General features: G+C 43.0%; 1 protein-coding gene across 1 annotated transcript in view; it reads right to left on the bottom strand.

The window, feature by feature from the left end:
• MTARC1 (mitochondrial amidoxime reducing component 1) overlaps positions 1–22,535 on the bottom strand; it is a 33,338-nt gene extending 10,803 nt beyond the window's left edge. The window contains exons 1-4 of the mRNA XM_008529229.2: positions 22,057–22,535; positions 18,513–18,686; positions 6,285–6,447; positions 4,972–5,112 (exon numbers count right to left, since the gene is read on the bottom strand). Coding sequence (XP_008527451.1) covers positions 4,972–5,112; positions 6,285–6,447; positions 18,513–18,686; positions 22,057–22,328 — 750 coding nt within the window. The 5' untranslated portion in view covers positions 22,329–22,535. The remainder of the gene's footprint in view (positions 1–4,971; positions 5,113–6,284; positions 6,448–18,512; positions 18,687–22,056) is intronic.
• Positions 22,536–24,419: the final 1,884 nt, after the last annotated feature.

Below are 24,419 nucleotides of genomic sequence, written 5' to 3'. Positions count from 1 at the left end.
GCTTTGGGGAGAAAATAAAAGAGGAAGATTGGCTACAGATGTTAGCTCAGAGCCAATCTTCCTTACCAAAAAAAAAAACAACCCACTAGGGATTGAGTCACAAGTAAATAAGGTAAAAATTGTACCATAATGAAAGCATCTATTTGGCAAAGGGGAGGAAAAGGAGAAACTATTATATGCTGAGCTCACACTGTGGGCCAGAATTGTATTTAAACCTGAAGAGCCCTTGAAAGTCTTCCTACCAGAACACATTACGTGGAGGTGATAAGAAATTTAAACGGGACAATCCGGGTGTGGGAGAGGCACAGACACAGCATAGTGTGGCTTTAGAGAAGGGAGGCAGCTCTTCTGGGTGTGGTGATCAGAGCAGACTTCACAGGGGAGCTGGCTGCTCACCCGGGCTTTTAAAGAAGAGCAAGGGTTTCTAAGTGGGGGCAAGGGGCAAGATTCGAGGCAACCAGGACACAGGAGAATATATATTAGGTTCTCGGTCCAGTTTGCCTCTCAGAGCTTTTATTGGAAATAAAGGCTGGGAAAGCAAATTGTGGAGAGATTATGGAGGGACTTGAATGATGGAGTGGGCAGTTCAGACCTTTTGAGAAACGAGGAGTCACTGAAGCTTTTCAAGCAACGCCGTAACGCTGACTACTTGTCACAAATTTTTAGAGTAGAAGAGATCACACTGGTGTTCTGGGAGGCTTGGCTGCGGCCACATCCAGGACCACTCAGTGGTCCTGACTGAGATTATGAAGGTGTGATCTAGCTGCTGGCCCAGAACAGAAAGGGAGCAGATGTGGTTGCGGCTGAAAGGAATAGGAGCGAGGAAGGAGCCAAGGGTGACTTAGAAGCTCCGAGCCAGGGGGAAAGAAAGAATATGGCACCTTGACAGAAACTGCGAAGTGAAGAGAAGGAGTTTGAGGAGGTGATGGGGCTATGGGGTGGGGAGCACGTAAGGACAAGTTTGCTATGTCAACATGTGAAAATGCCCCACAGCTAGTTGGAAATGTGGGCCCAGCACTCCGGAGGGAGTCCACGGTTGGACATTTGGAAAGGACCTACATAAGGGTGACAGATGGTGAAGCTGCGGGAGAGGACGTGATCACCAAGGGGAGGTAGAAAGGACGGCCAAGGCCAGAGAGTTTGGAAGCCCCTGCCTGAGTGAGGAAGAGAAGGACAAACAGCAAAGGAGCAAGAGAGGGCAGTCAATGGCAGTACAGCCAGTGAGACAAAAGTTCCCAGAAGTGGTACCCATAGGTCCAAAGGGCAGGGTGACGATGAGCAGGAGGTCACACTGTGGTCAGGGAGGGGAGAAGGGTGGCATCAGTTTCCCTGCTGGGCATGGGGCAGAAGTGAAGGCTGAAGAAGTGAGGGCCAGGAGCACAAATGATGGGCGTGAAGGGAAGCAGAGAAGGACCACAATCACTGAGAGGTGGGTTCTGAGATGATGAGTGGGTCTGCTTTCCAGAAGCTTCCATGCAGCTGCTCAGTTCCCTCCCAGCTGACTGTGACAGCCAGCTCTCCCCCAGCTGCACCTGGCCCCTTCTCCAGACTGTCCCACAGATTTGTACGATGCAAACCGCTTTCTGTCACTCTCTTGCCTAAAAATCCTTCCCAGACCCCAAAATCCTGACACCAAGGACCTTTTCTCTCAGCCCCTGTCCCCTCTTGAACCCCAAGGCTGCAAGACGGCAGTTCTCTCATGTCTCCAGAGCCCTGCACATGTTCCCTCTCCCTCAATGCTTCCTCCTCCTTCTTCAATTGGCCAATCTTGACTCATTCATTCATTTAACAAAGAGTTAGTGGGCACTTCCTACGTGCCAGGCTCTCTTCTAGGAGCTGGGGGTACAGCAGTGGTCAAGTCCTGTTCTCAAGGAGCATGTATAGGGGAAACAGACAACAAACAATACCCAAGTAAACACAGTGTGTCAGGCGGGGACATGTGCTGGAGGGTACTGGGGTGTGCAGGCAAAGCCAGGAATGGGGCAGTCAGGGAAGGCCTCACCGAAGGGGAGGGGAAGGCCTCAGCAGGGAAATGAAAGAGGTAAGGGAGCGAGCCATGCAGATATGTGAGGGAAGGTATGCCAGGCATAGACACCAGCATGTGCAAAGGTCCTGGGGTGAGGAGCCAGCACGGCTGGAGCAGAGTGAGAGAGAAGGGGAGAGAGATAGGAAATGGAGCCCTGGATCTAGCAGGGCATGGGATCACACAAGGCCTTGATAGTCATCATAAGGATCCCATTTTTTACTTGAAGAGAGAGAGAGAACCACGAGAGGGTTTTGAGAAGAATGACATGATGCGAATTACATTTACAGGATTACTTTGATCAATGTGTTGAGAATAGACCACGTATGATGGCAGGGGTAGGTCAAAGGTAGAAGCTGGGAGGCAATCACAAAAAACCATGTGAGAGAGGGTGGTGACAGCCCAGGGAGGGAGTGGAGGAGGATGGGAAGAGGACAGAGCCACCAAGATCTGTCCACTGTTTGAACGTGGGAAGTGAGAGAAAGAGAAGAACAAAGGGTGGTTTCCAGTTTGAGGCCTGAGTAACTGGAAGTCAGAGCTGCCATCTACCCAGATGAGCAAGCCCGGGCGGAGCTGGCTTTGGAGTGGAAATTCAGCCCTCAGTCCTGGACATACTGAAGCTGAGATGAGACATCCAGGGAGAAATACGGAGACGGTGGTGGGAGAGTTCTGGTGTAAGGATATTGGTGAGGGAGTCCTCAGCATAGGGAAGGTTTTGAAAAACACAGATCAGAACCATGAGTAGAGACAGGCCAGCTCAGCCAGAGTGTGGTATTAACATCCAAGTTAAAATATGAAATGTTCCCAGTTAGGGAATGCTCCGAGTCAGAAAGCGGGAGAGCGCCTTCAAGGACAAGATCCAGTTCAAAGAAAATTCCTACCTCGGAGGTCCTCTCACCTCGTGGTACCATCTCAGAACTTTGGGGTAGGCAATGTCCTCAACACAACCCGTGACACAAAGATCACATGGTGCAGGGAGCTTGAAGGGGGCTGTGGTCAAGGGAGAAAGCTATTGTCTGTGCCAAGCTCCTCTACTCATTAAAGGAACAAAACGATTGCCACCTCTCCACGGCACTCTCTATGTCTTAAAGCTTCTCCACCAATTATCAACCTTGATTCTCACGTTTCAACTGGGCAGAGGCCATTTGAAATTATCTACATTTTATAACTGCAAGAGGCAGAGGCCTCCAGGGGTTCAAGGACTTGTCCGGGGTCATATGACCACTTACTGGAGCAGGCATATTGGAATCCAGGTGTCCGGATCTCACGCATGCCCCCTGAGACCCTCAGAGCTCCTTGGGCCTGTGGCACGGTCTGGGTCTGAGACCCGGCTCCCCTGCTCCTTGCTGTGGTGCGGCTTCGGAGGAACCGGGTCACCTCCCCAAGGCCCTCCCTTCTGGCTTGTAAAACAAGAATGCTAGCTTCCACCTTCCAGGCCTGCTGCCCGGAATAAAAGAGACAATATACGCAAAACACAATGGGAGCATGAATTAGAAATCCTCCTTCTCATTTCTTGTGGCCTGAGAAGGAAAACCCACCGGAGAAATGGCTTTCCTGGCCACAGCTGGTGAAGATGAATATCAACAAGACGGTCAGAGGCGACCAACACTGATTTTCCCTCAAGTCTAAGTCAGGCTGACCTGTGGTGGGCATGAGCAAGAACTGAACATGGAGGGACAGCCCACCCCAGGGTCTTGAGGGACAATGCACGCTGTTCACCCACCTCACGCAAGGAGCTGACTTGCCATCTTTAGAAGACAATGATAAGCTTGGAGTGTTGCGACTGAGTATAGAGCACCTCATATAAAACATTTGGGCGTACTTTTATTACCATCCATTGACTGACATTGCGTTGGTACTTTTCATAAGTTACCTTATCCAAATTGATCTTTTAACAAACCTCTAAGGCAACCCTGGGGAGCAATGGTCACCCCACCTTCCAGGGAGGGAAGTGAGAGTTAGAGGGACTGCACAAAGTCACGCAGAGGTCAGGGAGGAAGATGAAGGCAGACCTCAGACCCTCTGGTTTGAATGTGGGAATGAATTTTCTAGGAATTTTCTAGATTGCTTCTCTTTCGGCACACCTTGCTGCCTCCTCACAGCAAAACTGAAAGACAGAATTTGTTCCCCTGAGTATAAGGGGTTAGAACTCGTCACTTAGACTCAATTCTTCCCAGTGCACAAAGAGTGGGCCTTTCCTGTGTCCTTTACCTTTCCCTTCCCATCTACAAACACAGGCACAACCAGAACTCCTGAATTCCCATCTGACGGCCAGAGCCTCCGTGGAGTCCCCACAGCTGGGTGGCTGCTCCTCACTGAGCCTACGGCCACCAACCTCTGTCTTCACGGTAGACAAGGAGAGAATCAAATGAGACCTCCAAAGGCAATTATGAGGGTAAATCTGCTGCCAGAATCATGTGGTACATTGGAAACCCTTCATGCTAAGGCACAGTGCAGACATCTGAGGCCAGACTGAAGGTGGCACTGGATGAGTTTTAGGGCAGTGCCATCTCAGCTTGGGGCCAAAGCCCCTCCACCCCCCCACCCTCCAGCAGCCATGCTACAAATACCTGTACTCCCCAAGGGAAAGTCATCTTCAACAAGACGTGAGCTCATTCTGTCTTTGTTCCGTGGCCCGCACGGATCGTGTATTCCACGCTAAGCAAATTTGGCTCAAAAAAGAATCCGCCTCCTTGGGAATTCTCCTTAGAAGCCTCAGACCTAAACTGCTCCTTGACACCAGCATCTCTACCTCATCTCTATTTGTATCCACCACGCAGAAGTCTGCACTGATCAGGTGCTCAAGAAATCCAAAAATTGAACTGTCAGGTAGTATAGGGCCAATGAATAATGCATCCTTTGGAATAACCTAGTCCAACGTTGAAGACCCTCATACCTTAAAAAAAAGTGAAACCTAAGGAAAAAGGGCAAGGACGGCATAGTGTTACCTCTGCATAGACACCACACCCTGAAATCACGATATTGGGCCTGAAGTTTGTGGCTTTAACTTTCTTCTCCAGCCTGGAGTTCAGATCTGCCAATGATGCCTCAGAAAAGATCAAAAATGGGCTGGCATCTGGGTAAGCAATCTGGTAAGGAAATAGAAGTTGTTATAATGTGGCACACAAGGGAAGTTCTCAGAGGTCACATGTGTCTAGTTCCTGGAACCCTCTCCTCTCCCTACCCCCTGCCACACACACACACACACACACACACACACACTTTCTCTCTCTCTCTCTCTCTCTAAGTTCAGTTATGCACCACATAATGACATTTGGGTCAATGAAGGACCTCATATATGTCAGTGGTCCCCTAAGATTAGTACCATACAAGCTAGGTCTGGAGTAGGCTATACCATTTAGGTTTGTGTAAGTACACTCTGTGGTATTCACTTAAGGATGAAATTGCCTAACGATGCATTTCTCAGAAACTCTCCCCATTGTTGACACATGACTGTATTTCTTTAGTTCTTTTTATAGAAAAGTCACAGTGATTCAGAGGACTCAGATAGCCTTGCCAATAACAAGAATTACATGATGGAGTGAAGAGAACATGGCCTTGGGATCCTAGAACATCCCTGGGCAAGTGCCCTTGGGGAAGTCACTTTACCTTGCTAAGCCTCCAATTTCTCAAATGTCTAGTAAGGTGGTTGGGTTGGATGACCTCTTATGAGTGATAAAAAATATTCACTGATTCCATGGATATTTATTTTTTACACAACCCGCAAATCAACGTTGAGTATTTATGTTGCCCATAATTTTTTTGAAAGGCCATAGTAATTGTGCTACATGACATTGTGCTACCAACCCTACTTTTACAAGGAACCCTTATGGCCTTGTTCCCTGAAGAGCCAGTCTGGTCATTTTAGGTCTGTGGATCTCTGTAGCAACACTCATTTGCGCAATTGCAATCACACTGTAAAAAGGCTGGACTCCACATGCAATTACAGAATGGCAATGGCGTGGAAAAGACACCAGCATAGAACAGTGTTGGAACCCTGCTGCCACTGGAAGGCTTACATAAACAGGAAGGCAGATGCTCATGGGCAAAAATGCAAGAATCCCCCAAAACAGGAAACACGGATCACGCTCCCAAAGGAAGGGCTTTATTTCTGCCTATTGCATGTCCAGGCTGTGCCAGGCCTGGGGGCCGCCTGGCAACATGACAAAGCTGAGCTTAGCAGACATGCTCCTCTGCCTGACGGACTGTAGACAGCCAGCCTTCCACAGGGCACACCAAAGCCAAGGGATGCTCCTCTGACCTGGTCTGTGGGCCGGAACACGTCCTTTATTTGGTGAGAATTTCTCGGTCGCATGTGAGGCTCGAAGTGCACCAGGCGGTAGGGCCGCGTCTTCAGGAAGCTGGTTATCCACTGGGCCGCCTCCTCGCCACAGTCCCTGCCCTCGATCTCCAGGCTGTGCACTCTGCAAGGGGTGGCAGGAGCAAAGAATGGACATGGCTTTGAAAATCTGGGGACCCTACCACGTCTGACACCTATCAGAAGAGCTGCGCCAAGCCGTGATCTCGCTGCAGTTCCTTAATTATCAGAAGACATAATTTTAGCCAGGCCCTGTCTCTGAACCATGGGGTGTGCCTCAATTAAGGCACAGTTTCAGGTCTCGGTTTCCCCAGTTTTAAAGTACAGTGATACATACCCATGCCTCTCTACCTGGAAGGAATGCAGGGAGGATAAAGTAAGAAAATATTTGAAAAGATACTGAGTTCTCCAGAAGAACACTAATGTATCAGTGTACGCTTATAATTACCGCAAAATCTGGTTCACCCAGCTGGACAGCAACCATAAATCTTTATTAATAGGCACAGTTTTACTTTATCAATATGGTGATAATAAAACTGGATACAGCAATGTAAGTGAAAATATTCCACAAAATCTAAAACGTTACCGATAACAATAATCTAATCTGATTTGATTGCTAGTAATAACTCTGTAGGATTTGAAGTACCCCCTCCGTGACACACAGTGTGCAGGACTGTTTGGAAGTTATCTGTATTTCACAGCTGTAGAGAGGAAACACACCCTTAGTATAGGCTAGTCTTGAGGGCAGGAGCATTACCACTGTGGGAATTCAAGACAACTGTAGGTGGCGCCTGGGTACCACATGAGAGAATGGTGACTGCACAGAGAGAGTGATGCTCCTCCGTTTAGTGATAGGAAGTCTTTAACTTCTGGCAACACGTGAGAAAAACCTCTTTTAAAAAAGAAAGAACAGACCTGACGTCCAAAGACCTCTATAGGCAATAGTTTCTAGATAGAATTAGGTAGCATTTTATCTGTAGCCCATTTATCATTTCAGTGACCTCCTACATCTGCAATTGCACAGGTATCCATATAAGGTTTCCTTTTTAAATAAATGGGTTTAAGGTTTCTTAAAAATCTGAATAAAGTTAAAGAAAAGCATTAAGTAAATAAGAGTAGAGGTGGTTTGTGATTCGGCATAAACCACGGTTGTGTTATGCAAATGTCTGAACTTTGGGCAAGGGAAGGAGTCAGCAGACCTACTGGGTGTGCATTCTGTTTCCACAAATGACGAGCTCAGTGACCTTGGGGATATTTCTGATCTTGGGCCTTGGTTTCTTCCTCTATAAAATGGGGATAAAATCACAACCTTCTCGTGAGGATTAAGGATAATCTATACGAAGTCCACAAAACGATTCTTAGCTTTGGGATGCACTCAGTGATGGTAGTAATTACACCAGGGTTTTTTTTCCAGTTATTTCAAGTCATCTTTGTATACTTACTCCATAAAGCAAATATTTAATTAAATAAAAGCATCTATTCTCTAGTAAAAATGTATGTGTTTATTATATTATAAAATATATTGAAAATATATACTTTTTAAAAAGCATGCACTTGTAGATATCTCTATATAATTTTTCCTAGCTTTATTGACATATAACTTTGTATAAGTTCAAAATGTACAACGCATTATTGCTTCGAGACACTTATATATTGAGAAATGATTACCTCAGTAGTGTTAGTTAACACTTTCATCACTTCACATAATTACCACCTCTTTTTTGTGGTGAGAACACTTAAGATCTACTTTCTTAGCAACTAGCAAGTATATAATACAGTATTGTTAATAGAATCACCATGTTGTACATTAGATCCCCAGAACTTAGTCGTCCTTTACTGGAGTTTGTGCCCTTTGACCAACATCTCCCCATTTCCCCCCCTCAGCCCCTGGGAACCACCATTCTTCTCTGTTTCTACGAGTTCAGCTTTTTCAGAGTCCACATATGTGTGAGATCACACAGTATTTGTCTTTCTCTGTCTGACTTATTTCACTTAGTAAAATGCGCTTAAGGTCCATCCATGTGGTCACAAAAGGCAAGATTTCCTTCTTTCTCATGGCTGAATATGTTCCATTGAATATATATACTGCATCTTCTTTATCCATCCATGAGATGGACACTCAGATTGTTTCCCTATCTTGGCTACTGTGAATAATGCTGCAATGAACATGGGAGTGCAGGTATCTCCTAGAGATTCTGATGTTGTTTCTTTTGAAAATATATACCCAGAAGTGGGATTGCCGGATCATATGGTAGTTCTGGGGCGGGGGGTGGGGGGAGGAATTTGTAATTTTTATTTTTTTGGTGAGGAAGATTGGCCCTGAACTAACATCCATTGCCAATCTTCCTCTTTTTGCTTGAGGAAGGTTGTCCCTAAGCTAACATCTGTGACAATATTCCTCTCTTTTGTATGTGGGAGGCCACCACAGCATGGTTTGATGAGCGGTTTATAGCTCCACTCCCAGGATCAGAACCCACGAATCCTGGGCGGCCAAAGCAGAGTGTGCAAACTTAACCACTACATCGCCAGGCCGGCCTCCTGTTTTTAATTTTTTGAGGAAGCTCCATATTGTTTTCCATAGTAGCTACACCAATTTCCACTCCCATCAACAGTGCACAAGGTTTCCCTTTCCTCCACATCCTTGCCAACAATTGTTAGCTCTTATCTTTTTGATGATACCATTCTAACAGGCATGAGGTGATATCTCATTGTAGTTCTGCTTTGTATTTCCCTGATGATTAGTGATGTTGAGCATCTTTTCATGTACCTGTTCACCATTTGTACGGCTTCTTCAGAAAAATGTCTATTTACTTCCTCTGCCTGCTTTTTAATTGGAATGGTTTCTTTTCTGCTATTGAGTTGTATGAGTTCCTTATTTATTTTGGATATTAACCCTGTATCAGATAAACGGTCTGCAAATATTTTCTCCCATTGCACAGATTACCTTTTCATTTTGTTCAGTTTCTTGTGTTGTGCAGAAGCTTTCCAGTTCAACATTGACTCATTTATTTATTTTTGCTTGTGTTGCTTGTGTTTTGGCATCAAATCTAAAAAATTGCTGCCAAGGCCAATATCAACGAGATTTTTCTCTGTTTTCTTCTAGGAGTTTTTTGGTTTCAAGTCTTATGTTCAAGTTTTCAATCAAGTTAGTTTTTGTGAGTGATATAAGATAGGAGTCCAGTTTCATTCTTTTGCATGTGAATACTCAGTTTTCCCAACACCATTTATTGCAGGGACTATCCTTTCTCCATTAAGTATTTTTGGCTCTCTTGTCAGATATTCGTTGACCGTATATGCATGGGTTTATTTCTGGGCTCTTGATTCTGTTTCACTGATCTATGTGTCTATTTTTATGCTAGTACCATACTGTTTTGATTATTATAGCTTTGTAGTATAGTTTGAAATCAAGAAGCGTGATGCACTCAGCTTTGTTCTTCTTTCTCGAGACTGCTTTGGCTACTCGGGGTCTTTTGTGGTTCCATGCAAATTTTAGGATTGTTTTTTCTATTTCTGTGGAAAATGCCATAGGTATTTTGATAGGGATTGCACTGAATCTACAGACGGCATTGTGTAGTATGGACATTTTAACAACATTAATTATTCCAATCTATTAACATGGAATATTTCTCCATTTATTTGTGACTTCCTCAATTTCTTTCATCAATGTCTTATAGTTTTCAGTGTACAGATCTTTCACCTCCTTGGTTAAATTTATTTCTAAGTATTTGACTGTTTTTCATACTATTGTGAATGGGATTGTTTTCTTTATTTCTTTGTCAGATATTTCGTTTTTAGTCTTTAGAAACACAATTGATTTCTCCATGTTGATTTCATACCCTGAAACTTTATTGAATTTGTTGATTAGTTGTAACAGTTTTTGTTTTATTTTGTTTTGCTTTGTTTTGTTGAGGAAGATTAGCCCTGCGCTAACATCTGCTGCCAATCCTCCTGTTTTTGCTGAGGAAGACTGGCCCTGAGCTAACATCCATGCCCATCTTCCTCTACTTTGTATGTGCGACACCTACCACAGCATGGCTTGCTAAGCGGTGCCATGTCCACACCCAGGATCAAAACTGGCGAACCTTGGGCTCCTGAAGCGGAGCATGTGAACTTAACCACTGTGCTACCAGGCCAGCTCCTAGTTGTAACAGTTTTTAATGGAGTCTTTAGGATTTTCTACATATAAGATCATATTATCTACAAACAAAGATATTTTATTTCTTCCTTTCTGATTTGGATAACTTTTATTTATTTTTCTTGCCTGATTGCTTTGGCTAGGACTTCCAGCACTATGTTGAATAGCAGTAGTAAGAGTAGACACCCTTATCTTGTTCTGATCATGGAGGAAAAGCTTTCTACTTTTCACCATTGAGTATGATGTTAGCTGTGGGCTTGCCAAATATGGCCTTATTATATTGAGGTACGTTCTTTCTATATGCAATTTGCTGAGAGTTTTTATCATGAAAAGATATTATATTTTGTGAAATGCTTTTTCTGCATGTTGAAATTATCATACAATTTTTATCCTTCATTCTATTAATGTGCTATATGACATTGATTGATTTGCTTATGTTGAACCATCCTTACATCCCAGGGATAAATCTCATTTGATTATACTTTATGATCCTTTAACTGTGCTGTTGAATTCGGTTTGCTAATATTTTGTTGAGTATTTTTGCATCTATATTCATCCAGGATATTTACCTGTAATTTTGTTTTCTTGTAGTGTCCTTATCTGGCTTTGGCATTACAGTAATGCTGACCTTGTAAAATGAGTTTGAGAGTGCTCCCTTCTCTTCTACTTTTTGGAAGCATTTGAGAAGGAGTGGTGTTAATTCTTTAAATATTTGGTACAATTCACCAGTAAAATCTGTTCTTAGACTTTGTTGGGAGATTTTTGATTACTGATTCAATCTCCTTACTTGTTACTGGTCTGTTTAGATTTTCTATTTCTTCATGATTCAGTCTTGGTAGGTTGTATGTTTCTAAGAATTTATCCATTTCTTACAGGTTATCTTATTTGTTGGCACACAATTGTTCATAGTAATCTCTTACAATCCTTTGTATTTCTGTAGTATCAGTTGCAATGTCTCCTCTTTCATATCTGAGTCTTCTCTCTCTTTTTCTTAGTCTAGCTAAAGGTTTGTCAATTTTATCTTTTCCAAAAAAAACCAGCTCTTAGACTTCTTGATCTTTCCTATTGCTTTTCTGGTCTCCATTTCATTTATTTCTGCTCTGATCTTTGTTACTTCCTTCCTTTATGCTAACTTTGGGCTCACTTTGTTCTTCTAGTTCCTTGAGGTGTAAAGTTAGGCTATTTATTTGAGATCTTTCTTTTTTCTTAATGTAAGCATTTATCACTATAGACGTCACTCTTAAAACTGCTTTTGCTGCATCCCATAGTTTTTGGTATGTTGTGTTTCCATTTTCGCTTGTTTTGATTTTCTTTTATTTCCCTTTTGATTCCCCCTTTGACTCATTGGTTGTTCAGGAGTATGTTGTTCAATTTCTACATGTCTGTGAATTTTCCAACTTTCCTTCTGTTTTGATTTCTAGTTTCACACCATTGGGGTCAGAAACGATACTCGGTATGATTTCAATTTTCTTCAATTTGCTAAGACTTGTGTTCTGCCCTATCGTATGATCTATCCTGGAGAATATTCCTTGTGCACTTGAGAAGATTGTGTATTCTGTTGCTTTTGGCTAGAATATTGTGTAAATGTCTGTTAGGTCTATTTGGTCTAAAGTATGGTTTGAGTTCGATGCTTCCCTATTGATTTTCTCTCTGGATGATCTATCCATTGTTAAAAGTGGGATATTGAAGTCCTCTCCTATTGTTGTATTGTCTATTTCTATTAGTATTTGCTTGATACATTTAGGAGCTCCAATATGCATACGTATTTATGATTGTCATATATTCCTGAAGAAGTTTCCCTTTTATCATTATATAATGACCTTCTTTGTCTCTTGTTACAATTTTTGGCTGAAAGTATATTTTCATTAAATATAGCAACCCCTACTCTCTTTTGGTTTCCCCTTGCATGGAACATCTTTTTCCATCCCTTCACTTTTAGCTTATTTGGGTCCTTAAAGCTGAAGTGATACTCTTGTAGGCAGCATATAATTGGGTTTTGTTTATCCATCCAGCCACTCTATGCCTTCTGATTGGAGAATTTAATCTATTTACATTTAGAGTGATCATTGATAGGTAAGGACTTACTAATGTCATCTTATTAATTATTTTCTGGCTATTTCATAATTCCCTTGTTCCTTTCTTCCTCTCTTGCTGCCTTCCTTTGTGAACATTCCATAGTGATGTGCTTTGATTCCCTTCTCTTTATATTTTGTGTACCTACTGTGAGTTTTTGCTTTGTGGCTACCATAAGGCTTACATAAAACATCTTATAGACATAACAGTCTATTTTATGCTGATAACAACTTCAGTCTCATACAAAAACTCTACCCTTTTACTCCCCACTCTCTTTTATGTTTTTGCTGTCACAATTTACCTGTTTTCATATTGTGTATTCTCTAACAAGTTATTTGTAGCTATAGTTATTTTTAACACTCTTGTCCTCTAACCTTTATACTGGTTAAGTGATACATACCACAATATCATAGTATTAGAGTATTCTGAATTTCATTGTGCACTTACCTTTACCAGAGTGTTGTTTATTTTCATATGTCTTCATTTTACTAATCAGTGTCCCTTCATTTCACTTTGAAGAACTCCTTTCAGCATTTCTTGTAAGGAAGGTTTAGTGGTGATGAACTCCCTCAGCTTTTGTTTGTCTAGGAAATTCTCTCTCTCTCATTCATTTCTAAAGGATAATGTTGCCAGATAGAGTATTCTTAGTTGGCATTTTTTTCTTTCAGCCTGTAAGGTTTCTGCTGAGAAATCTGGTGATAGCTCTTGTAAGTTACAAGCTTCTTTTCTTTGCAGCTTCTAAGATTCTCTCTTTTTCTTTGATTTTTGACAGTTTTATTATAATGCATCTTTAAGTTGAGTCTGTTTGCTGACATATAAGCTTCATGAACTTGGATGTGCAAATCTCTCCCCAGTTCTGGGAAGTTCTCAGCCATTGTTTCTTTAAATAAGCTTTCTGCCACCATCTACTTCTCTTCTTCTGGAACTCCAATAATTCAAAAATTGTTTCTTTTAATGGTATCCCATAGATCACATAGGCTTTATTCATTCATTTTCTTTTTCTTTTTTCTTCGTTCTCCTCTGACTGGATAATTTCAGAGACCTGTCTTCAATCTCATAAATTCTTTCTTTTGCTTGTTCCATTCCGTTGTTGATGCACTCTATTGGATTTCTACTTTCATTCATTTTATTCTTCAGCTCAGTTTGGTTCTTATTTTATGATTTCTACTTTTTGCTTAACTTCTCATTTTGTCCATTTGTTGTTTCCCTGATTTGATTGAATTTTCTTTTTATCTTTTCTTGTATCTCACTGTGTTTCCTTTAAAAAGCTATTTTGAATTCTTTATTGGCTAAATCACACATCTCCTTGTCCTTGGAATAGGTTATTGGAAGATTATTATGATCCTTTGGCAATGTCATGTTTCATTAGTATTTCATATTTCTTGGAGTTTTGTGTTGCTGTCTTCACATTTGAGGTAGCATTCACCTTCTCCAGTCTTTACTAATTGCTTTCAGGAGAGAACTACCTTGTATCAGCCCCACTAGGAACTCTGAGGCTTTCTCAGACCTTCTATGGATACTCCTGCTCCATGCTTCTTGCTCTCTCTTGTGGCAGAATTCTTAAGCTTGTATGCCTTCTCAGTCCTGGAACACACCAGGCCAAGTGCTGACAGCCTTGCTTTTTTTCTCCCAAAAGTGGCACTAAGGCTCAAGTTTGTGGTCTTTCCCTGGCCCACAGATTGTGGCCACCTTTCCATGCATGCTCAATAGCTGTCTGCCAAAGCTTATCATCTGAAGTACACACAGGGAGCCAGCCAGGGTGGTGGGGTCAGAGGCAGTGTGGGTGAGGCATACTGAGAGCTGGAGGCACCCGTGGGCCAGTTGAGGGAATCCGTGGGTGAAGTGTCCCCAGCAGCTCATGGGCAGGTTTCATGATAGAGTCTGTAATGCAGTTAGTAGAATCCATGTCCCTTTAATGTCCTCCAAGAGTCCTGTTGAAAGTTCTCCCAGCCTCTTCCTACCCCCTAGTCATGCAGCTCATGATGCAATACTCTGGATGGGGTGAGAGAGAAATGAGTCTATTTGGCAACATCCAAACAGCTAAGGAAGTTGGATGTTCACTCACAGATGCTCACTTTCCCCCACAGGAGAAATCATGGGCCAAGAATATCTCTCTTCACCCTAAGCTGTGCTGCCTTGGGGGAGGGATGACATGGGTAAAGTCAAACTGCTCCTCTTACCCTCTCCATGGCATCCAAACACATCATTTTTTCCTCCACCAGTGTGCTGGAACTTCTCCAATAGAAACCCGGACTTCCACAAGGGCTCTCTCATCTGTGGGTGATTGTCTAAGACAGTATTTTCCAGGGGCCCCCGGACTCTAGCCAAGAGAAGCTGGAGCCAGTTCACAGGCCACTGCAGGGTCCACAGCCGGGACCAAGGTCTGTAAGCATATTATCCAAGGCACAGGTAGGCAAGACTCTCGGGTCCCTTGGTATATCATGCCAGATCCCACAGCTCCCACAAAGGCACTTCTGTCCATGGATGGAGGCCAAATTGTTGTTTTCAAGGGGAGGGACATGAACAAGGGATGTCTTATTCATCCATCATGCTGGCATCCTATATAATTTTATTAACTGTTCTTTATATTAAATGAGAAATTCGTATTAACAGTGCCAGGGTTATTATATTAAGCTGTGACATTAGTTCTGCTCAAAGTTTTCATGAATTTTTGCATGAATAAACCTTGTTATTGAAGTATAATAGTCATATAGAAAGTGCACTGTCATAAGTATATGGTTTGATGCATTTTCACACACTTCCATCCCACCCCTCCTAAATTAACCTCCTAAGAGTCAGAGGGCTGAAGTACACATGCCATGTCTGCAGAGTAATGAGCTGGTCTTGTCAACAAACACCAAGAGCATCTATCTGCCTTACTCTTTTCTGGATCAAGATGAAGAACAAATGAATGAAATAAAAATACCAAAATTCACACATCCAAATGGGCATTACCTTCCAAAGGAGTCACCTTGGGAAGCAATACAATCATTCTAATACTAATTATCACCAATCTAGAACACTCAAAGGAAGTGAGTCTTACTACTTTTAAAGTTAATCTCATTCTCTAAACCAAAAAATCATCTTTCATAGCTTTATTCACCAGACTTAGCTCCAAATGACTTTTTTTACCTTCTCCAAAAATCAAATCCACCATAAGTGAGTGAAGATTTCCAGAACTGAGTAGTGCATGAGAGGGTTAGCCTGTGTATGTGTCTGTGTGTATGCAGTGGGATGTCTAAAATGTTCATTTCTGAAGCATCCTGAGCAATGGCGGCATTACCAAAATCTACGTATCAAGACAGTCTTGAACGTCAGGTTCTTATTAGACGTCTTTTTGCTGGTACCCATGCAAAAAATCAGCCAGCCTCCTTTCTCCAGAGTCAAATCCTTACAGTCATCAAGGATCCATCTCAGTCCTGGGAAAAGCCCAGGGCTTTTCCTTAGCTGCTTTCACAGGAGAGGGTAAGGGCAAGCAGCAGAGGAGATAGAGAGAAAGGCTGCTTAGGACTTCAGTCAACAATAATTATCTTTACTAAGTTAAAGCATTTGCATATCTCTTAGGTCATTACAAAAATATGAAACATCTTCCCTCTTGACCTGACACTTATTTCCTTTTCAGCCTCTATGTGTAGGTTTTGGGGTTCAGGCTTATAAGCACCTGGAACTTGAGGCCTTTAAATGAGCAGAATTTTGTTCTCTGTCTTCTTCCTTCTCCTCCCACATTTCTCCTATGTTCTGAGCAGCCTTGGTTGTGTCGTTGGGTCCAGCATTCCTCTGACACATTGTTCCAAAGAATCCAAGCAAAAAAACATGAACGTTCCTAAAACTTTTGATAAAGATAAAATAGTATGGTTGGCAGCCGCTTTCCTGAGTAACTCATATAAAGTTCCTGATTCTCTGTATCCCATTAGTGGCTGGCATGGTTTGCGCAAAAATCAAGTAACAACCTCAGTGATGAAAACAGATGTGCCAGGACCTTTTGAACGTTACTTTGGGGCTCCAAGAACTCATCAGCAACCATTAGGAAACCATGGGCTGAGGATACATCTCTTTCACAAGAGAATGGCCTGGGCTGCCAAACGAAACCCAAGTCCAAAGGGTCCTTGACATCTTTACCCGAAGAGTCTGTGGGGACTTTAGCAGCAGATCTGAGCTCTCTCATTTTGCAATTTCCAAACATGCTCTTATTCAGTCTTTGGGGCATGGACCAAAAAGCCTGTGTGGAACCATGAAACAAAGTTCATACATCGTTCCAAATAAATGAACAATTAAATGAAAAAATTTAACCACAAGAAAGGATGGGTGAATTTCTAACCATGGCAGACAAACAGGAGCCAGGCTATGGAAAAACATAAGATAAAAATTGCCATAGGCTTATTAAAAAGTTTGCTTCAGACAATCAATAATGCAAATTAAATCAAGGAAATTGTCATTTTTTCCCATAAAAGTGGCAAAATATTTTGGAAACTAATGGTCAGAGTATAATTAGACAGATATGCCTGTAGGTATGTAGCTGGCAGAATCATTCTGCAGAACAATTTAACAACATATATCAAAAGTCCATACTCTTGTTTCTACCAAAACCACTGCTAAAATTTTTTCTCTAAGAAAATAATAGGAGATACGAACAAAGGTTTATGCCAAAAATTCATCACATTCTTCTTCTCACCTCAAAAAAATTGAAAACAATCCAATCTTTTGGATTTAATCCAAAAATTTAATCATGAGGCCATGTTAAAATGCATTAGAGGACACTCACAGAATGAAATATTATGCCAACATGAAAAATGATACTTTTGAGGATTTTTTATCAATCGAAAAAATACTCAACATATCAACTTAAGTATATAATGTTATTCAAGACTCTGATTTTTGTATTCCTTTAATTTTATTTTTAAAGGATTAGCCATAGAGACAGAAAGAAAATATGTCAAAATGTTACTTATAGTTATCTCAGACAGTTTTTGTGTTCCTCCTTTTTCTTGTTATTTTCCAATTTTTCAACTACAAACAGGTATTACTTTTATGATCAGAAAAACTATCAAATTAAAATAAAAACTGATTATGTTTAAAACTCTAACATATTATAAAAATTATACTGGTATTGTATTTCGTGACCTTTTTGGGGTCTTTAGACATTTTTCAGCTAACTCAGAGCTACACTTTTTGATGTGGTGTTATTTTCTATGATAGACTACGCATACATTTGGCATTCACATTGTATTTCAATTCAAAATGCAGAAACTGTAACAAGAGTATAATTAAATCAAATTTTAATTTTCCCATAAATAGGATAAAAAATCAGTTCTACACATGATTTCTTAGAAGCAAAGCTAGTTTTCCTGGAACAACTGCTTTCTTGCAGGCTTTCTGACGCTGGGGAAGGAGTCTCTGTACAGAGCAGCCTCTTGGCTGAATCTCGTCCTTCACTACTAGCCTTGGGCATCCACAGGTCCCATCACTCATCTGGTTGCAGCTGTTCCTTTCTATTTTGGACTTCCTGTCATGAGGACTAAATGTCACGGGTCACATAGCCATTTGCAACTCTTTTCCTAATTCAGTTGTGGAAGGTTCCAGGTCTTCCCAGGCAAAATAAGGCAGGTCCTACAGTAACACATAGATCTAATGTCACCTTGTCCAGGACACTCTCCTCAGTCACTCCTACCCCAATGTTGTCCTTTATCCTTTGGTGGTGTTGTCTCTGGCTGACATGTCCATATGCTTTTGTTCCCACGGTTTTCTACATAAGACTTTTACGTCTCTTGACCCCACATCCACACACATTTCTGAAGCTGCTTCTTTGCTCCTCCTTTAGATCATCATGATGTTGAGCACTTGCCCCTCCCTACATATGGTACATTTGTCATCAATGGGTAATTATTGATACTCTTTCTCAAGATTCCCTCCATAGCTTGCTTTTTCTGGAAATTGCATGAATAAACACTCAGGCCAGGGCTTACCTGCACTTATGCACTGCATTTGTAGGGGGTGTCTTGATGGGCAGCAGCAGGTCCTTCGTGTAGGGTGCACTGAGGGTCAGGGTGTCACCCTCACAGGTCAGGGAAATCAAGACCAGGCGAGGTTCCTGTCGAGCAGTAACCATGTTCCCGTCCTCACTGGTCACAAGCCAAAACCTGCCATTTTCAAAACACAAGATAGGCATGGACCACCATGACAGGCAGCCAGTCTCTCCAGGAGCACCAGACCACTGTTATCTCTGATTTCCTCACCGTAAACCTGGTGTGTGTGACTTTGTGTGTGTGTGTGTGTCTGTCTTCAACATCAACTCGGCAGCACAGCAAGACTGAGTCGGTCAGTTAATTTCAAAGGATTTACTAACCACTCAAGCATCCAATATAATATCGGCAGAACATTTTGAGCTATGTGGTGACACAGAAATCAAAGACGTTAATTAGATTTTCATTTCAACTGCCAGAAAGTCTGATCACTTTCATTAAATGTGCCTCAAGGAGATGACAAGAATCTATTTCACAGAAAGTCTGTAAGGACAGGAAGAAGCACAGTGGCAGCAACACAGTGGGCATTGGGCTCCTGCTGACTGAAACAAGACTGTCGCTGAATTGTTTGCAGAGCACGGAGTTCAGCTGACCAGCATGCAATGCCTCTTAAGCCTTGCCAAATCCACCCCCACCTTTAAAAAAAATTAATGTTTCAAAATTCAGAGCTGTGAATTCTGCAATTTGCTAAAAGTTCTATTGTTAATGTCAACGATATTTTTTCTGGCCCGGTATTCCTCGTCTAGAAGTACTTCCCAGAAAAAAAGATAAATGGATAAATAAGAGGAATAGAAAGAATCGTTTCCAGAAAAAGAACAATGGGTTTGTGTAGGTTACCTCTCAGCTACGGAGGAAGCTAACCATATTGACATTTTGGTAATTTCAATTCACACTGGATCGAATGATTACAATTACAGAAGTGAGTTTGTGCTTTGGGGACCCACAGACATAAGAATAAGAAAAAAATAGGGCAGACACTTGAGGCCATCACCTCCAGTAGGTCACTATGGCTGAGTCGTGCAGCCACACTAGAAAAGTGAGGTTAACGTAAGCCCCTTCCCAAACTGCCCTTTTATCTGCCCTTCATCCTGGACACAGACAGAGCTCTGCCCTGCCCCAAATCCTTGGTACCAGCACATGAGTACTTTTTCTAGTAATTCTTCCTAGTAAGAATGGTAGCCTGAGCTTTCCCAGATACAGATCTGATCGTGTCACCTCCTCTTGCAAAATCCCTCCACAGTCCCTGCTTTCCTGACTCTTCAGCAAGGCAGGCAAGGCTCTTCATAAACCAGCTGCTCTCCCAGCCGTTCTCACCTCCCCGCGCCCTTACACATGCCAGCCTTTCTTTCTCTTTTTAATTTTTTTATTGCGGTAAAATATAAATAACATAAAATATCTCTTAGTTTTATACTCAAAAGAATTGAAAGCAGGGACTCAAACAGATACTTGTACACTCAGGTTAATAGCAGTATTATTCACAATGCCAAAAGGCGGAAACAACCCAAGTGGCCATTAACAGACAGTAAATATGAAAAAAAAAAGTGATTTTAACCATTTTTAAGTGTACAATTCAGTGGCATTATACATTCAAAATGTTGTGCAACCATCACCACTGTCTATTTCCAAAAACCTTTCATCACTCCAAACAGAAACTCTGTACCCATTAAGCAATAACTCCCCATCCCCCCTCTCCCCTCAGCCCCTGGCAACCTCTAATCCACTTTTTGTCTCTATCAATCTGTCCATTCTAGATATTTCATAATTGGAATCATAAAATGTTTGCCCTTTTGCATCTGGCTTATTTCACTTAACATAACGTTTTCAAGATTTCTCTACACCGTAGCATGTATCAGAATTTCATTCCATTGGGTTTATATAAAACATTGTTTACCCATTCATCCGTTGATGGCCATTTGGATTGATTCCCTCTTTGGGCCATTGTGAATAATGCTGCAGTGAACACTGGGGTACACCGATCTATTAAAGTCCCTATTTTCAATTCCTTTTGGCAAATACCTAAGAGTGCCCCAGCCTTGTCCCCAGCATACATGCCCTCCAAGCCCAGTGTCTTTATCCAGCTTATTCCCACTCTCAAGAATGTTCTTCTCCCAACTTACTTGCCTTAAAAATTCATAATCACTTTTAAATTTTCAGTTCAAGCTCTGAAGTCCTTCCTGATCAACCCAGTTTCTGATGCTCCTTTCTCTGTGCTCCCTCGCACGTGTCACATTGAGATGGTTATTACACAGGACTGAAAGCCTTGTTGGTTTCTCTTGATACACACTCTGGTAGTGTGATGACAAAAATAAAGAACTTACCATAGTGTCTGGTACAAATGCCAGCTCTTATTATTGTCTATAGTAATATGAGCTCAATACATGATCTATAGTAGTATATGTATATATATAGTATAATTAGTAAATTATATACTATATATAGTGTATCTAGTAAAATTACAACGGCTTTTGCCTCTGGGGTCTATGAAAACACATAAAATCAATAAATTCTACCATCTTTCAGAGGGCACTATACAAACCATGGAATATCTAAGATTCCCGGCTTCCTTCCTGAAGCAAAGACACATAGCTCACCTTTCAATTATGCCGTGAGTTGCCCTCTGTCTGGGGAGCTGAAGGAGGAAAGGTACAGCCCCATCAGTCTGTGTGTTACCTGCAGAAGCTGTGAGGGCTGGTCTGAGAGGAAGGAGTTTGAAGAGCAGACTTGCAATGAGGCCCAGGACAGGCCTGAAGTCAGACCCAGAAGAGGACAAAGCCGCTTGCTCAGGGCCGTTGCAGCCTTCGCTGAACCCCAGGAATTCACACAGATCGCCACCACCCAGACGGGGCGCTCATAAACCCACTATTTACAAGCCACCGGTGTGAGAAAGAAAACAAGAGCCGTGGTTCCACTGCTGTGTGGCTCTGAACCTCAGTTTCTTTATCCATAAAAGAGCGCTTGGGAGGATAAAGAAAAAGAATGTATGCAATAGGTCTTTTTAAGCTGCAAGAATCTTAAGTTTCAACCGCTGTCATTAGAATTCTGTGCTCCGCCTTGGGGCACTCTTTGAGGTCTGGGCTTCGCGGCTCCAAGCTTCCCCAAGTTCTCAAGAGACAATTACTAACAATAAAGTGGCAGGGACCAATCCCAGGAAAGCTGAGCCCTTGGCTGGAAGGAATTTCAGAAGTCGGCTTGCGCACTAGCAGACACCTGGGGACCGAAACCACACCTCATGCGGAGCGCGAGAAGCGAAAGAGCCCGTGGGAGATGGAAACACAGCCGACGCACGAAAGCGGGTGGGGACGCAGAGTCCCGTCTCTGGGGTCTGCTGTCGGGAGGGGACGGCCCTTTACTCTCTTTTCCTTGCCCCCTCCAGCTCCCAGTTTCTTTATAAGGGGAAGAAGGGGTTGTGAGCGGACTCCAGACCTCCCCGCTCCCTCGCGCGTCCCCAGCCCACCCCGCGCTGCGCCCGCACCCGGCCCGGCTGTACCTGTCCCGCAGGTGGCCGCTGCGCAGCCCCATGGCCGTGCACTCGGCCGCGCTCACCGGCACCCCCCTGCAGGACTTGACCGGGTAGATCCAGAGCTGCGCCACGGTGCCCACCTGCTGCAGCCGCCCGCGCCGCCGGGGCCTCGCGCGGCGCCAGGCCACGGCCCCCAGCGCCACGGCGGCCAGTCCCAGCGCGGCCACCCCCAGCCAGCGGGACCGGGGCGGCGCGGGGAGGCCGAGGCGGGCCAGAGCCGAGGAACCGGCGGCGCCCATGACCGAGCGAGCGCGGGCGAAGCGGGAGCTCCGGGCGACCCAGCCCCGAGGCGCGCACTCCCCTTGGCCCGGAGCCCACAGGGAAGGCGGCTCCTGACCCCTTCTGGGCCTGTCAAAGGGCGTCGCGTACGTCTCCTGAGGGGAGGCCCCTGGGGCAGTGGAGGTGGGAGGTGGCGGCTCAGCTTCAACGCGATCTTTGTCCCATTGCCTCCTCCACTTCCGCCCCCTGCGGCTGCAAGGCGAGGTACCCACCCCCACGATCGCTGCAAGTGACTAGTTTATTTACGTATTTGTGTGCTGTTTAACCTAAAATAGACAAAAGTACAAAATTTGCAGGACAGAGCGTGATCTCGAAATTAGAAATCAGGCAGCGAGCAGATCCCCTTCTTGGGGATGGCGGGTGGCAGGGGGCACAGCGTGGCTCGTGCGGAGCGCCCAGCTGCCTTCCGCCACCTTTCCTGCCTGCCACGCAGGGCCGAGGGAGCTTGCTGCGCGTGAGAATCTGAGAGTTCATGGATGAGACCAGGCCCTGGAGGCCTGCGAGGAGTGGGCGGTCGCCCGGGCAATGAGCAGCGGAGAGCGCCCTCTACAAGTCTCAGAATTCCGTCGGCTCCTCCTGGCAGGAAGCCTCAGAGATGGAGGGGCATTCCTCAGGGTCTTGACTAGGAAGGTTGGTGCTGAGGAAAGGTCCGAGGCTTCTTAGGGCAGGAAGCAGTGTGATCCACCCTGCAGGCACCGACTTCAGTCACTTGTGATTTCCAAATCAGGTCCTTTTTCAAACAAGGTCAGCCATTAGGGTCAGGGCGGTCTAGGATCCTTAGGTTCCTGTTTGATGTGCCAGAAAATGTTATCCTGACACTTATTAAAACAGTAACGAAGAGTTTATTCAAGACCACTGCTCCTCTGATACCAGGAACGAGACAAGGATGCCCACTCCTGCCACTTTTATACAGCATAGTGGTGGAAATCCTAGCCAGAGCAATTAGGCTAAAAAAAGAAATAAAAGACATCCAAATTGAAAGGAAGAGGTAAAACGGTCTCTGTTTGCAGATAACATGATGTTATTTATAGAAAACCCTAAAGACTCCACCAAAAGTCTGTTAGAACTCATAGATGAATTCAGTAAAGGTGCAGAATACAAAATCGATATACAAAAATAAATTGCATTTCTATACACTAACAATGAAATATTAGAAAGAGAAATTAAGAAAATCCCATTTACAATTGCATCAAAAAGAATAAAATACCTAAGAATAAATTTAACCATGGAAGTGAAAGATCTGTACACTAAAAACTATACGACTTTGATGAAAGAAATTGAAGAAAATACAAATAAATGGAAAGATAGCCTGTGCTCATGGATTGTAAGAATTAACATTATTAAAATGTCCAACTCCCAAGGCAGTCTACAGATTCGATACAATCTCTATCAAAATTCCAATGGCATTTTTCACAGAGATAGAAAAACATTCTAAACTTTGTATGGAACCACGAAAGACCCAAAATAGCCAAAGCAACTTTGAGACAGAAGAACAAAGCTGGAAGCATCACACTTCCTGATTTTAAAATATATTACAAAGCTATAGTAATCAAAACAGTACAGTATTGGCATAAAAACACTCATAGATCAATGGAACATAGTAGAAAACCCAGAAATAAACCCATGCAAATATGGTGAATTAATTTACAACAAAGGAGACAAGAATATACAATGGGGAAATGGCAGTCTTTTCAAAAAACAATGTTGGAAAAACTGGAAAGCCACATGCAAAAGAATAAAGCTGGACCCCTATCTCACACCATTCACAAAAGCCAACGCAAAATGCATTAGGAACTTGAACACAAAACCTGAAATCATAAAACTTCTAGAAGAAAACATAAGTGATAAGTTCCCTGACATCAGTCTTGGTGATGATTTTTTTGGATTTGACACCAAAAACAAAGGCAACAAAAGCAAAAATAAATAAGTGGGACTACATCAAACTAAAAAGCTTCTGCACAGCAAAGGAAACTATCAACAAAATGAAAAGCCAAACTACTGAATGGGAGAAAATATTTGCATATCATATGTCTGATAAGGGGTTAGTATGC

Source organism: Equus przewalskii, chromosome 31, assembly GCF_037783145.1.
Source record: "Equus przewalskii isolate Varuska chromosome 31, EquPr2, whole genome shotgun sequence".
NCBI classification, from domain to species: domain Eukaryota; kingdom Metazoa; phylum Chordata; class Mammalia; order Perissodactyla; family Equidae; genus Equus; species Equus przewalskii.
This window is presented reverse-complemented; position numbering and strand designations above follow the sequence as displayed.